This window comes from Astatotilapia calliptera, chromosome 16 (assembly GCF_964374335.1).
Source record: "Astatotilapia calliptera chromosome 16, fAstCal68.1, whole genome shotgun sequence".
In the NCBI taxonomy this organism is placed as follows: domain Eukaryota; kingdom Metazoa; phylum Chordata; class Actinopteri; order Cichliformes; family Cichlidae; genus Astatotilapia; species Astatotilapia calliptera.
In genome coordinates, this window is record NC_137437.1 from 14,672,003 (window position 1) to 14,687,908 (window position 15,906).

The 15,906-nt window shown below is 39.9% G+C and overlaps 2 protein-coding genes across 2 annotated transcripts in view; one reads left to right on the forward strand and one right to left on the reverse strand.

Moving 5' to 3' along the window:
• Positions 1-14,106, reverse strand: part of cmss1 (cms1 ribosomal small subunit homolog) — a 29,381-nt gene extending 15,275 nt beyond the window's left edge. Inside the window, exon 1 of the mRNA XM_080291087.1 lies at positions 13,929-14,106. Coding sequence (XP_080147213.1) covers positions 13,929-13,977 — 49 coding nt within the window. The 5' untranslated portion in view covers positions 13,978-14,106. The remainder of the gene's footprint in view (positions 1-13,928) is intronic.
• Positions 6,734-11,181, forward strand: LOC113008529 (filamin A-interacting protein 1-like). The gene is made up of 2 exons (XM_080291086.1): positions 6,734-6,924; positions 8,333-11,181. Exon 2 carries the CDS (start codon positions 8,655-8,657, stop codon positions 10,836-10,838), a length of 2,184 nt encoding a protein of 727 aa, XP_080147212.1. The 5' UTR covers positions 6,734-6,924; positions 8,333-8,654; the 3' UTR covers positions 10,839-11,181.
• Positions 14,107-15,906: the final 1,800 nt, after the last annotated feature.

Below are 15,906 nucleotides of genomic sequence, written 5' to 3' on the forward strand. Positions count from 1 at the left end.
GCTGAGGGTTTGTTGGTGGGTAGAAATGTTCCCTTACCAAATAGAGACCGTATTTAGATGTGGCCTACGGGTGAAGCTAGGTCTAACATAAAGGTGGTGACTGGTTCTCCCATGCAATTTAAAGGTCGTTTTGTCGAAGTTCCCGGTTGTCTTGGTTCATGTACCTCCAGCGTCCACTCTGTAATCTAGCTATGTAGAGACTGGACCCGCACTGGGCTTGCAGCCTTGGAAGGAGACTAGTTGTCTGCTTCTGCATGCCAAACTGAAAAAAGGCTTTTACTGATCCACCACAGGCATATATGCAATTAAAGACCAAAAATAGTCATACCAGTAGAGCGATTAAGTTCACTAGAATTCTCTCTCTTCAAACACAATGTGGAAAGCTAAAAACATATTCACTTAAAGAGTATGTGGTTCATCTTGGCCTAATGATGATTAATACATGAGTACATGGCATGTCTGTGGTGTGTCTGTAGCCCCGTGTGACGCATTTATTCCTGAGTGTTCATAACATACAGGTTCTTTCATCTCTTTGCCCGCTCTCCTTTCTAAATATCTAAAACATCATTCTTTATTAAATAATCTAAAGCATAATCCGACTGAACACACACCTACGCTGTCTTAAAAGAATGATCTTAAAAGAAGGAGACCATAAAAAGGAGCAAAATAGCTAGCTGCCTCTCCAGTGAGTCCCTCGCGCCCTGGTCAAGTCTCCAAATTCCACTGTCATGGGGAGCAGCTAGTGCTTGTAGTCCTTGTTCTGATCTGCAGCCTCTGTGAGACGGTGGAGCTTGAGCTCATTCATCTGCAGGATCAGACTCTGGAGAAGTAGGCGAATGATGGTGGAGGGCCACGACAACAGTGAGACGGGTCAGCAAGCCAGTTGGCAGGGAATGACGTGATGGAAATTATGAGTCTGAATCACCAAATGTTCTTGGCCAGGAATTAAAATACCTGGATACACTGTCCAACTAAAGTCTGTGTGGGAAACACTGGTTATTGTCTGGTTCACTTCCTACCCTTGCTTTTAGGCTCTATTTGTCAGTTAAAAGAATACTTAACCATTTTGATAATCGGTTAAGTGTTTCCGTCTGCTTTTAGGCTAAATGCTAAAATCTACCTTGTAAAATCTTCTGATTTTGTAGCATTTTACAGCATCAAAATTTGCTCTACTCTTAAATCCCAGTGGTGAATCACATCGGATAGAGCCAGATATTTGATTTAACACAGATTTTATGCTGGTTCTTGACGCAACCCTGCCATTTATCCAGGCACTAGGAGAACACCAGTTTCAGACTCCCTGAGGATGGGTTTTCTGTCTCTGGCTGGTCTCAAACTAGGGATGTTTAACGTGCTGGGTATCTGTCCAACTGCTGAATTATGTATTCCAAAGATATAGTTTGTCTAAAATGCACAGGTTTCTATTGCCCTTCTTTGCATTCCTGACTGCACTTCAGCTTCTTTGAGTTTGGCTTAAATAGGTTTGAGCTGAGTTAAATCTTGCATTTATCCCCTGGGTAAACAACATAAGGCACATGGTGATACGCTTGTCCCTTTCATCTCTTTCCCAGTCCAGTCTTTTTTTTCTTTGCTTCTTGCTTTGCAGATGCCTAAATATTTAAACGAGAATTTCCACTCTTACTTCAAATCCTCTTCAACTATCTTTCAATCTCACTCTGTTTCTTCTCAAAGTATATGCTCCAGGCCAAGAAAACCACACGGCCTGGCTAAAAATCGGCACCCCTCACTTTTTTCCCCCCCTCGTTTCCCTGGAAAAGTAGCTCCACCAGGTGCCATATGCTCAACAGATGACTTGTTTTAGCCATAATTTAATACAGAAGATTCAACACACATCGTATCACCACTTTGCACAACAGTATGTGTCAAAGGACGATTACATCTTCACGTCACTATGCCATTGCAGCAATCTGGCTGTTCCAACCTCAGCTATCAGAACATGCTTTAAGACTGTGCGTATTTTCTATGGTTTATTACTGGGATGACAGCATCTCAGCATTAACCGCACACACATGTTCAACATACAAGGGACATCAATGCTCTCATCTGTCCATTTCAGTTCAGAATCACAAACTCTTCATAGACTTTACCCAAAACCACTCTTAGAGCTATCATGTTTTCACTTTACAACTGATGTGGCTTTCTCATCAATACATCATCAGTGAGCACTACAGATGCAGGAAAGGAATGCACATGATCTAAAAAGGATTATTTAAAACAGCCCTATGAGGCTGTACACTTTAGTCCTTTGGGTTAAATTCTCAAGTTAGCTAAAATACTTTCATCCTAACATGTTCATGTCATATGCTCAAAGGGACAATGCATACATATAACTGTTCCATGTTTATCACCTTAGATTAGGGTGTTAGCTTATATTGTTTGCCAATTAGCACTACAGCCCCCCCCCCTCCGCTATTTCTTTTCCTGTGTTGAAATGCCAAAGGAGGAGGAGACTAACCAGACGGGAGAGCTGAACAGCGTAACTCTATCAAATTAGCATAATCAACAAGAATTACGTCAACCTGAGTATCTGGTACAGTTTTGGTTTTCTTCCTTCATTCTTTGTTTTTCTAATCATTTAGTCCATTTTAGCATCATAATAACATCCGTTACCAAGTGAAAACTGTGGCCTCGGGTTTAAAGACGCTGATGTGTTTTGCAGCTGCAGCACACTCAGCTGCAAACTGTTTAAGTGAGTACTGGGAGTCCTCCTGGGATGGTGGCGCTTTATCACCTGCTCAATGCCTTCCTTCCTCGCAGCTTCTATGCCTTCAAATCTGGCTACAAAATATACAAAAAGTAATAGAGGCAAGATCAAGCCTAGGCCAAAGTTCAACACACACAATAAACAGGTCCAAATTATTGCCAAGAAAGTAAACACGTCTTTCAGTTCAAGGGTTGAGGCAATGTATAGCAAGGAGAGGCAAACCCTGGTTTTCTCTGTGGAAAGCCCTGCAGAAACCCTTGGGGAATCTGCATTGTTAGTCTACATACCACATGTAGACTTATTTAGTAAACTCAAGGCTCCTCAGTGCAACAAAAACCGCAGGAGGGTAAAACATTGGTCTGCTGCACTACAGCCTAGATGAAACCAGCATTCAGCCTAAAACTGAGGCTCAACTATCAGTCTCAACCCCTTTTTCAGGACTCTGGCAGAGAAAATAAAAGGCAGGCGGGAAGGGTGATATCCATGTAATTGGCACACACTGTCCAGTCCCTTTTCTTAAACAGCTTGACTCCAGACGGTGAAACTGTGATCCCATTAGCGCTAGCATCAGAGCAGAGCCTTGATGCCCAGTCAAAACAATGCATCTTAACTGGTTAATCCAGCATCAGCCTCATGTGTAAAATGTCTGTAGACAAAAGGAGTTGTTTGATAAATTACTATTATACACAACTGGAAAGAAACTGAATAGCCTCTTCTGTTTTTAATTTTATTAATTTAACACTGGCTAAAATGTAATTGCACTGGCTGCCAACTCAACAAAAAGACTTGAAGTTTTCACAAAGAGGAGAAGAGGAATATTTGTACTTCACATTTGCTTTCAGGTCATAATGAAAACTCTTTAACTAATGAGGTATTGTATTACATGGTTAATAAACAAAAAATTTTCAGAACTTCATATCACATACATGCAACAGATGTGCTGTTGCAAATGAGACCCGCGGCAATCCTTGTATAACGTTTTATAGTTGTACGAAGAACTGAAAATGTTATTCCTGTATTACCTGAATTACTAGAGAACCAAGAGAAAAGCAACACAATAAACACAGCTGTGCCAAAGCAGAAACCCGCAGATGTTCTGTTCGTCCCTCACTCAAACGCATTCGCCATCTGCCTGCTCAGCCAATGAAGTGTCAGAAGATGTTCATAAATTATCAGGATCTGGCAGTGAATCAACTCAGAGAAGAAGCACTGCCCCGATCACGAGCTGTTGGGCCCATTTATTAGCTATAGTGAGCAGATGAGGTCAGTTATTCATACTTTCAATTTTATTAAACATTTAGATAAATGAAGGGAAGAAAGCCAACACCGACTGACTAAGCAGCTGCTTTTCTTTCTGTACTTTCAATGTGCCATTTATATGAGCGCTCTTAGAAAAAAGAAGGATTTGTCAAATGTGACAGCCTTAAAAAAGAAGAAAAAGAAAATTATACCTCTGCATGAAAATAGGAGCTAAGAAAACAGAGGAGAGTGCTACACTCGGATAAGAGACATATTACATATCGGCATTTCTTGTGTGTGTGTGTGTGTGTGTGTGTGTGTGTGCGCTCTTTTAACCCCCAAATATGAGTTTTCAAGAACTGGATGAAATGCCAACTCCTCCTCTATGTAAAAGAGGACCTCATGAACTCTGATATGGGAGTTGGTATGTGCATAGATATTCAAAGGAATGAGGAGGATCTTTCTCACACAAGAGAAATATCTCAAATCTCTCTTTCCTGGCAAAATAATTATAAAGGTCATGGCAAAAAGAAAGTTTGAATCTTATAGTATTTAGTATATAATACAGTATAAGTATATAATTAAGATAGTGTCACTGTCTTCCATGGAGGTAGAAGTAGTTGAAATGGTTTTACTGATAAAAATGCAAAACACAAGCAATGCAACTTGGCCTGGCTTTTGATCATTTCAATATTACTTTGATCAAAAGTTAAAGGTTCTTTTAAGTGTTGTAATTTCCAAAGCATATCAAAGCATAAAAGGCCACTTTTGATAGTGAACATATTCTAAGATGGCAAAGGTACCTTAATTAGCCAATAATAAATCATCATACGTGCCTAGACTTGTAATCAACCAAATCCTGTGACTCCACTTTGGGTATCCTCCCAGTTGGGCAAGATCTGTTTCCCACTAAGGGGCTTCAAGTAAGGTGTGAAGTTTTAAAACTTGGAAAATTGACTTTCAACTTTAACTTTCTGCATTTTGGTTATCAGATTATTTTCATTTCATTTGGGTTAAAGGAAAATAACTGTAAATCTCAGACCCAGAAATAAAGCAAAAAACAACAAGGCTGTGTGTGTCTTAGGTGGCTGCTTCATGGAATTTTTTTAAATTAAAATTCTGCTTGTGTCACGTTAATTACCCAGTGGCACAGTACATTTTATAATGACCACTGCAGACCAAAAACGTCTGATGACTCGTGCTTAGCTGCTGCCATTTTATCAGCTACATTTCATTAAAACAGAGCCTAAGACAAGAGGTCTATTAATCCTGCAGTAAAAAAAGAAGAAAAAAGTTACAATTTATGCAATTAAGGGCAAACTAAATATTAGAAATGCCACTCTGTGTTTTAATAAAACATGATAATCTTCTTCAACAATAAGTAATCACCATTACAAACCAAAAACAATTAGAAATGAAATGTTATCAACCACAGCTATCTATGCCTTTAGAACAGGCAGCCACAGTTGCCATGAAGCAATTAAGGGATTAAAGCAAATACCAACCAGGCACAGAATACAGCCTTACATCACCAAGTTATGCAACTTGTAGAGTCTGTTATGAAGAGGAGGTTGTGTCTCTAAATGGAAGACGTTCACATGTTAAACTATGACACAAATGATTCGAGATGGATTCTCTGCTGACAGAAACAGCTTAAATATTCTTGTGCATTGCACACACATTGCATGTGCGATTTCTTGTTTCTATACCTGACCTGTGTCTAAGTAGTTTCAGTGGGGTTTAATTTGGCATGCTTCATATAAAAAAAAAAAAAAGCTTGTGAACATAAATATCTAAAAAGCGAAGTTTAAGTGCACCTTTTTGCTTGTTTTCTAAATTCTTGTGAGACTGCGACATGCCTCATGAGGGAAAAGGCCTCTTTTATTTGAGGCCTACATGAGTTTGCTCGACAGAGGGGAAAAAAGAAAGTACCACCACAGGTTTATTTAGCAGTGAAAAACATTGCAAATAAATGGAACAAAATCTATATTTTTTTGATTTTGTTTAGCACAATCATTTAAAAAGCTTAAACATTAACACCTATTTATTATCTTTTTCATTCCTGTGACAGATGAGACTAACTGCGAGAATAAAGGAGTATAATCACGCTATACTGAGCACGCAGTTCACGACTTGAGTAATCAAAAAGAAGATATAGATAAAGTGAAAGTTGATGATGGCATGAGAGGGAAAAAAAGATTGGCATTTTCATAACTAGAAGCAAAAATGTAGAAAGAGAAAATAACTCACAAAAGAGAGAATGTGTTGAGGAGAGAGAAAGAGAGGAAAAAAAGAGGGACATATGGATGCAATTGAGGGCCGATGAACTGATGATGTCATCTCCCAGTCAGGTTATCGGGCCCCAGGCAAAGCTGCTACAACTCACAAAACATGTTTTTTCTTCTTGAAGTATATTCAAACTCCAAGCACACAACATATAAACTGGTCTGCATGCTTCTGGGACACGCCAAGGCAGGTTAAGAATTTATGTAGCATGGTTATGGTTAAATGTTCGGTTAAACTAATCCTGCAAACTGAGGGTGTTATCCTTGCAGATTGAATGGTGATTGAAGACTTTTCTTTGCGTGCGCACACACACACTCCTTCCCATTAGCCTCTTTGGCATTGCTACACAATGACCTCATCTGCAGTGGGCTGAACTCCAGAAAAAAAAGACACACACACAAACACACATGTTCACACACACACACACACACACACAGAAGTAGAGCCTGTACAGTCCCATATAAGGACTTGCTGATGATGTAATGGGCGCCACTGAGTGCGAGAGAGTCTCTGTGCGGAGCACTTCTCATAATGTTTGGTTTTCCGGATGGAACGTCCACATCACTGGGATCTCTGGGAAAGGGAGAGGTAAAAGAGTGGAGGCAATTTATTTTTTGAGGATTTTTTTTCCAAAAAGAAAAAAAAAAAGGACACGGGGCAGCTGAACTGCACAGGTAGGAACGAAAAATTTTTTGTTCTACAGCAAAAAGATGCAGACATGCATTTAGAAACGTTTCCCATTTAAAACCCGATTTACAACTGCAAGATAAGCTGATAAGGATAACGTAACTGTTGGCTAATTCTACACAGATTAAACAAAGAGATTGCTTTGCAACAGAGCTGTTCAAAAGGTATCCAAGGTGTTGATTTAGATGTAGAAAATTATTTTGAAGATTTTGCTTTTTGCAATTTTCTGCATTTAAAAGGAATCAACACATTACTCAAAGTCAAGAGAAACAATATAACAACTCATCAGTGAATGAATCTTATTAAAAACAGAAATACTTAACAGCGAGTTCATAACCACCCATTTGTTCCACTTACAACTATTTAAACTGCACTAATTAAACTCACTCAAAACACACTCCAAGATTAAAGTTGTAAGAGAAACATCTTAATTAACAGCGCGCTTTATTCTTTTCACAAACACAATGTTCAGTCTCGTATTTGAGATTTAACATTAGTAGCCTTATATTTTAAAAAATTAAACAAAAAAACTCATTAGTTTCAAGTCAATATAGAGGATCTGGAATTATACACAAGTAGAGCTAAATGTCTGGACTACACTGTCACTGTTTTTAATGTGTGCTTGTTTTAAAAGATTCTGCTATGTGAACTGTGGATATACCTCTAGAGTGCAAAATAGCATGACACAAAAAGTCCAAACTCTCCCATTCCGAATAGTAAAAATACACCGGTGACAGATCACATTGGAGCATATGTCTCATGCACTAAGATGACAAAATACACAGTATGAATTAATGCTTGTACAGAACTCGTGCGCATCTGGGGGAATGTGAGGAGTGACAGCACTTGGTAAAAGTAGCCAGTCTGTAATTACTTTAAGAACAGAGGGGAATTCCTGACTCTCTTAGCTTAAAGTGGGGTTTACATTTGAGGTGCACAGAAGGAGGGTGATTGGATGCAGCATTGAGGGTACTCAAGGGTAAAGAAACTTCTTAATTAACCAATACTCCCTGCCAAGGGACCATCTGCCATGTGAGTCAAAACATCCCACAGAATGGCTGTTGCTTTGAAAGAAACACACAAACATAAAGAAATATACACACATGTCCTCATGTTGTACATTTCACAGGAATACACAGATGTGCAAAAAAAAAAAAAAAGCCTCCTTTGCTTCTGGGGGAAACTGAGTGGGCAACAAACTGTTATTCAGATTCTTCTGAAAAACAAAAATAAATGTTTATGCTGGAAATACACAACTTAGGACATTTTGTGAGTTCAAGAGGTTAGCTGTAAACATAAAAAGTGCCCTTTGGGGGCTGAAATGAGTCAGTTACACAATAAAACTTGGCTGCATTATTCTGTTTGACAACACATTTCAATTCTTTTCCTCTGCAGACTCAAGCTGTTGCTTAAAAAGGAAAGAGAGTACCAGGAAATTAAAGCGAAGAAACATGAAAGAGAAGCATCCATTCTAAAAAAGGAGCTGACCGAGCTGAAGGCTTTTGCACTGCTAGTTGTAAAGGAGCAAGAGAGACTGAGCAAGCTGCTGGAGGAGCAGAAACGCTGTACCAAAGAACTGACGGCTATCACTGACCATATCAAGCAGAGGCTTAGTGCTCCTAGACGAAGAGCAAAGGTGGGGGAGGAACTAAAATCTCTGCATATCGAGGTTGAGCGCCACAATCAAGTTTCCCTCTTCCACAAAAGCCAGAACAAAATGACAGCCCTAAGCCTCCTGTCAGAGGTCGAGGTACTGAGGAGAAGGGTGGTGCAAATGGAGGGAAAAGACGAAGAGCTGATACGCATGGCGGAACAATGTCGAGACCTGGACAGCAGACTAGCGAAGGAGACCAGCAACTGCCGTAGCCTGAAAGCTGAAGTGGATAAACTCAACAGCAGAATTAGTGAACTGGACAGGATGGAGGAGGCTTTAGGCAAGAGCAAACAGGACTGCAGCATCCTAAAAAACAGCTTGGAGCAAGAGAGACAGGGCAGCAAAATGCTTTCTGATGAACTTGACACTTTAAGGCTAAAGGTAAGAGATCTAGAGGCCGTTGAGAGCCAACTGGAGAAGAGTGAAATGGTCGTCAGACAAGATCTTGGCAAGCTCAGGTCACTTACTGTAGCTTTGGTGGAGGACAGAAAAACTATGGCTGAGAGACTCCGACAGGCTGAGGAAAAACTACATAGGAAGGAGGGCAAAAGAAACGAGCATGGCAATTTGGCCACAATGACAGAAAAGCTGAGAGAGGACAGGCTGCAGGCACTGAGGTCTCAAGTGGACTTGGAAGAAACAATAAAGAGCATAGCAAAGGAAAAAGATGATCTCCTGGACAGTCTGAACAAAGAGGAGGAAAGAAACAGAGAACTACAGAATAAGGTAACTATAATGAAGAAGAAGTTACAGGTCTTGGAGAACAGGAAAGAAAAAGAGGACAAATACTCATACACCTCTATTCCAAATAACACTGCCTATTACTGCCAAACTGAGGACAACAAAGTTAAAGAACTGACCCGTGAGTTAGAAATGCTGCAAAAGAGACTCCAGGATAAGGAAGTGCTGGAGGGAGAACTGATGAAACTGGAAGAGGACTTTGAGTGTCTTGAAAAGAGGCTCCATGAGGAAAAGACGAGGACCCAAGCTCTAACAGAGGAGCTGGAAGTGACAAAGAGAGAGCTTTCAAGGTACGAGCAGGCAGAGAAGCAGGAGGTCAACCAGGAGCACCTTCTCCTTTGCCGCCTTCAGAAGGAGCAGGTTAAATCTAGACTCTTAACCAGAGAAGTAGACAGCCTGAAAGAGAAACTCCAGAAGCTGATGGGAACAGAAGAATCCATCTGCAGGATGCAAGTGGATCAATCCGCACTGCAAAGAAAACTGAACCAGCAAGAAGCCAAGAACAAAGAGCTGGCCAGAGAGATGAAGGAACTTACTGGTGAGCTAGACAGATACAGACAAATCAATAGTGTGAAACCCAGTGCCAGCAAACACACTGCAGTCCATGATCAGACCACCAGAGAGGTGCAAACTGAGCCTGCACAGAGCCTGCTTCCTGACTATCGGAGGCACAGCAAGAAACTAGATGAACAAAATGGTGACACAGACCCAAACCATAATGTAGAGATCGTCAACAAAAGGAGCTCTCCTGTCAACAGCCTTAACAGCTTAAACAGTACAAATAACAACCTAAGCCAGGACAGCAGCCACTCAGGGACAGAAATGCACCCAACAATTAATGGAGAAGTTATGATGTTAACACACACACCAGGTCAGCCACTGCACATCAAAGTAACACCGCATCATGTCCTCAACACAGCAATGCTCGAGATCAGTAGCCCAACTGGAGAGACAGCGTCATCATACACCAGCACAGCCCTAATCCCGACGAGTGGAGCTTCACCTAAGCAGAGAATTACCATCATCCAGAACCCTAAGACCCCCACTTCCAACCCTGACCGTGCCATCTCCCCCCTTGACGGTGCGAACATGTCTCGAATGTTGAGCCCAAATTGCTCACGCTCTGTCACACCCGACCACAACAGCTCTCCTATTCAGATCGTAACTGTCAGGAGTTGCTCTCCGGAGCCAGCAGAGGTTACAGATCAGACTATTTTCTGCAAGACACCTGAACAGCAGAACGGCTGGTACCATTCGAGGTCCAGTACCCCTGACTCAAGTCCCAGTATCATCACAACAGAGGACAGTAAGATCCACATCCATCTGGGGAGCCCATATTTCCAGCCCCGACATGGTATGACCCACAATTTCCCACAGCCCGTTGGGCCATACTATGTTCGACATGAACAAAGAACTCAAGTACTCACTAACGGCTGTCATGTAAAAGGTGTTGGAAAGATTACAAGTAGCATCACTATATCCCCTGCTAGCTCGCCAGGATCATAATCCTTAAATGTTACAATAAGCAGTCTTTGTATTTAGGTGAAATACAAATATATAATATGTATTTTGCAAAAAATATGTCCTCAGTCATCATTTTAAACTCTACACAACCAAAATAATTCTGCAAATGCAAAAGTATTTTGATGTATTTGAATGTTTCGTCATGTTTGTTTAATGAGAGCCTTTGTAAAGCTTACTTTATTTGATTACTGTCTCAAGATTTATTGACTTTAACAACCCTTCATTGAATGTCAAGTGCCTGTCTAAGACATAAATGAGATGTCAGTGTTTCAATAACATTCCTTTTTTCCCCTTGTTCATTAAAAGTTATCTTGTTTTCTATGTATTCATACTGAATACTTCTCAGAGGAACTGGGTCGCTTGCCAGTTTAAATGCAAAACAGCTGGATTTGGGAAAAAGTGAGTGCAAAACAGTGCTTTGATGTTTGATGAATTACTGGAAGAAAAAAAAGCTTTATATGTTTGCTGAGCTGGGTTCGACTCAAAAACCTTTTTCCCCCCTAATGCAAGGAAACTTGGAACACTTGGTGATGGAGGAGGTGTCCAGGTTTAATTGTGAATTGGCCACTAATTTACTTTTTAGTAAATATTATGAACTGTAATTGTTATTATTAGCATTTAACTAATTTCAAAGTGACAAGTGATCCAATTAAATCATTTAAAAAGGTTTAATAGATACATTTCCACTGCTTTCCTGTGCTGTGAAAACAAGCAAGACCCCGCAAAGTATTCAGCATGTGCCTTCTCCTGCCACACAAATATCCCAATTTATAGATTAATGAGGCATTGTGTCACCATACTGATGTGCTTACTTTATGATTCTACAGCCTGTATGATGTAGACAAAAGTAGTTTTGGTTCTCAAAGTTCAGCTAAACAATAATTCTGTTGCTTTCAAGACACCTATTTAAGATTCAGATGAAGAATGCTAAAAAGAAAAAAAACAAGTGTACTGTTGAAAAAAGTAATGGAAAATTAAATCTGTTATGAAAGAAAAATATGCACAGGAATAAGGAATTATTGTTTATCTTGGAGAAAATACAGTTTACTGCCTTAGTTTCCGAAATAGCACAGATAATCCTCACACATTAAGCACAGTGATAACTTCTGCAAAAGCTCAATAAGGCTGGAAAAACACACAAGTTAAACAACAGCAATCAATTTATTCTTTTTAATTAGGTCAGCCGATTCCTTTAAATAAGCTCGCATCAACCCTGAAACCATAACAGCAGCCTTTGCTGTTTTAAGTGAACACAACCCTTATTAGATATTTTTAAGTGCAACATGACAAAATGAACAGTTACACAGTGTGGCAGAAATAAATAGCCTAAGACACTTCAGCAAATGAAATCTAGTCACCAAGTCATGATGAGCTGTGCCATCCAAATAGGAAACTAGCTGACAACACTGGGGGATACCATTACATGTCCTGGGGGGAGAGACGCTGGCAGCAAGCCTACAAATAGTGTGTATCTAACAACAGTTGCAGAGAAATATTAATGTGCAACTTGACAGGGGCTCTTGTGAGACCCTTTATTATTGGTTTGAGAATTTGGCCACGAGACACATCATCGCAAAAAAGGAAGAAAAAAAATATATAGAAAAAAGCAGGAAAAAGTTGCACTGCTTCTTGCAAATTGCTGCCTTATTCTTAAGACTTCAAAGTCAATCCCATCCTCCGTCTAACAGACTTCAATTCTGCTTTACAGCCCTGTCAATTTTCTGTCAGCCTTGCAGCCATTTCTGTCAAGCAGCTCTGTGATATGAACGCACGGAAGGACGGTTATGCCAGGGGCAAACCTACAAAAAGAAAGCGCTGCACAGATCTCTGGACATAAAAACACACATGGGTTTACATAAGTAATAGCATGAAAGGTTGGAGAGTATCACCTGTGCAGATAATACATTCTGCTGAAGCATTTCAAAGTGATCACAGCTCATTGCCCAGGACACATGGAGAACAGGCAACTTGTAGAACCCTTCTCACTGCCTGGTCATGACTTTCATCATGAACAAATCCCAACTTTTATGAAAGAATGCAGATTTTACAGAAGTGGTCAATCAGCCCCAAGAGGAAACTGTAGTAAACAAATAGGCAAACTCTAATAAATTAATATATAAGTAAAATATATGTATTATATAAGTAATAGATCAACTAATCAATTAAAGTCTGCGCTGATCTGTAAACACACAGGTGTTTATTATTGTAAAGCAACGTTAACACCTGTATAATATTAAAGAGCGGTATATTGCATTATATAACTAACGTAATAAGGATCAGAAATTGAACTGAGGCTGGTATGGCTCAATTCAATATATTTTACTGACATGTGCACTAACATCTGGCATATTATGTTTCGTTTCTGCGTGCATGTGCGGAGACAACAAATGCAGAAAACGTGAATGAACATATTTAGCTTAAAAATTGCTAATGACTCTCGAAAATACAGCATCATGCTCACATTCCAATATGATCGCTACACAATCAGGTCATTCGTCCTAAAACAGCACGACTGCCCTCTTTTGGTATGCAGAGTGCATGAAGCTGTTCCAGAAGTAGCCGCAGGGAACTTCCTGTGTTGATATGTGGCAAGAAACGTGGGTACAGCCCACTGGATGCTTAAACCTATGCGTGTAAGACAGTTCATTTTTAAGTTGAAAGAAAGCGAAGGGCACGACAGGGGACATTAGAGCAACTTTACCTGTCCTATAACCTCGTTTTCTGCAGTGACCCGCACATAAAAAACAGGTGAAAAAAAAAAACACGTGTTAATACACCCCCTGCTCATAATAACTACTGCGACCAATGCGGATAATAACTAACCAGACGTAAGTCACAGTTAGCACTGCTTTGTCTTTTCACTTGCCGCTATGTGTACTTTAGGTTAATATTGCACGAATGTACCCAGGGGTTAACAGTAACTCAGACTGCTGCGATTGTTGCTAGCTAGCGTTAGCTTACTATAGCCGACAATTTCTGCAACAGCTCCAAGCTACCGTTGTGTTTCCTTAGACTACACCAGGACCTCCAATACAACAAGATAAGTCAAATGTACATGGTTAACCCAAATACCTGATTTGTACTCGTGTTGCCACCACTCGTCACCCAAGTCGTCACCCATTTTCTTTAGCTAATACTCCGTCCAATCCAAATATACCGCTAAGAGAGCAAGCTAGGGTTGCGTTCACAGTCAGTAGGATTTTTAAATGTAACAAACTGATACAATACTAACAAAAATACTAGCTGACACACTTTATACTGTAGGCATACATGTGTATTGATTACACATACAGATTCAATAATTATACATTTTTCGAAGTTACAGTTGTTTGCACATTTATTTTTACTTGGTGGAACGCCCATTGAAATGTTACAGTATTTCAAATTATGCTAAATGTTTTTGTCTCATCACAAGATTACTAAGTGGCTCATTGTTAAATAATATCTGGGACTCTTAAATAAAGGTGGGTAACATACGACAACCAGGGAAACAAAACAAAACAAAACTGGTCTCTACTTGTGTACACATGGACAGTGAAGGGGCCTCGGCCTCAGGATCCCTAACTATCAGAGAGCGCATAAAAATGTGTCTGGGAGCCACCCGATGCAGTGACAGTCAATGCATTAAGCAAGTTGCTATTGCTTTTTTAATGAACAAGTGAGATTTAATAATAAAATTACTATAATTCACTGTAATACTATAATAACTGGCCAAAAAAAGATAGATATAAATATGAAATAAAAATGAGATCAAGTTAAGGAGGAGTAAAAAGTAAGACTGTGCAAGCAAGTAGTGCAAATTGCATTAATAAGTTATATGTACACTATAAATCTGAGAAACAGCTGCAAGAAGAAATCAGTGCAGTATTTTCTGATTAAACACTGCAACATTTTTTGGCACTTTAGATACATCACACAGTATCATGAGGGAGACATGTGACTGGCCTCAAATTTATTCTTCAGCACAAATAAAAACAACTCTAAATTTGCAGCAATGCAAAAACATAAAGCATCTTATCAGCTACAAGAAGGGGTTATAGCAACAGATAGTGTCGATGAGCAGCTGAGACAGCCTTGCCACAGGACAGTGGGAAGTTCTTCAAGATGCTTTGAGCAACCTACCTGGCAGGCGCCTTAAAAACAATGCACAACACCCATCATTTAGGTGATTTATGGTTTTTTCTGTGTGGGCAATGGGTCATCTGCCCCTTGAGCATCCTCCTCTGTCAAACCAACACTCTCTTCGTCCTCCTTTGCTGCATCCGGACATCTTCTCTGTGATCTTCCTCTTTTCCTGTGAAAACAAAAAAAAAAATTTTTTTAATTTCCCACATGCTGACTTTCTTATCTGGGTGATAATGATAATCTGTTTATCATGCAATTAATAGTAAAGATTTGCTTAAGCACTTAACAAAAGCTCCAAAATCCTTTCTTCCACTGAGGGCAAACACTCGTGCCTCACTCGGCATACATTTGTCCTTTGCTCTTCAGTCATCAAAAACAGCTTTTCTTTTTAGGGCTGTTATCCTTTCAGTAGGTAGTACTTTACTATTTCGAGATGACGGGTGTTTTGTTGGATGGGAGAACAATAAAGATGACAAATAGGTTTGCGAAATAAATTTTACAAATGACGAATGCAATTACAGGATAAACCCTCATTATTAATCACACAGTGACATTTCTCTTGAGGACGAGAGCGCCATCTTACTGTTCTTTTACTTTGTGTACATTACAAAACACGTCTTTACATCCTCTGTCATTATTGTTTGGAGGAGGAGGAGTTTCAGCACAGAGAAGAAGTGAAAGGAAAAAGGAGGAGGATGCGCTTGGAATAGTGCCCTCGTTCCTGCAGCTGTAGTGGAGAGGAGGGACGGCTCCTCTGGGAGTAATTGCATGCTTTTTTGTTTTTCTGTCAGAATAACACATTTCTGCCTGGTATAGGGTATGAGATGTTTGATTAAAGCTTTACTGCAAAAAAAAGAACAGACTGATTACTGTGGAAATTATGGAGGGTTTAGAATGGCTGTGCTGTGTAACCCTCAAATGGGGG

Coding starts and splice junctions, on each gene's coding strand:
- LOC113008529 (XM_080291086.1), top strand. CDS start 8,655: ATGACAGCCCTAAGCCTCCTGTCAGAGGTCGAGGTACTGAGGAGAAGG.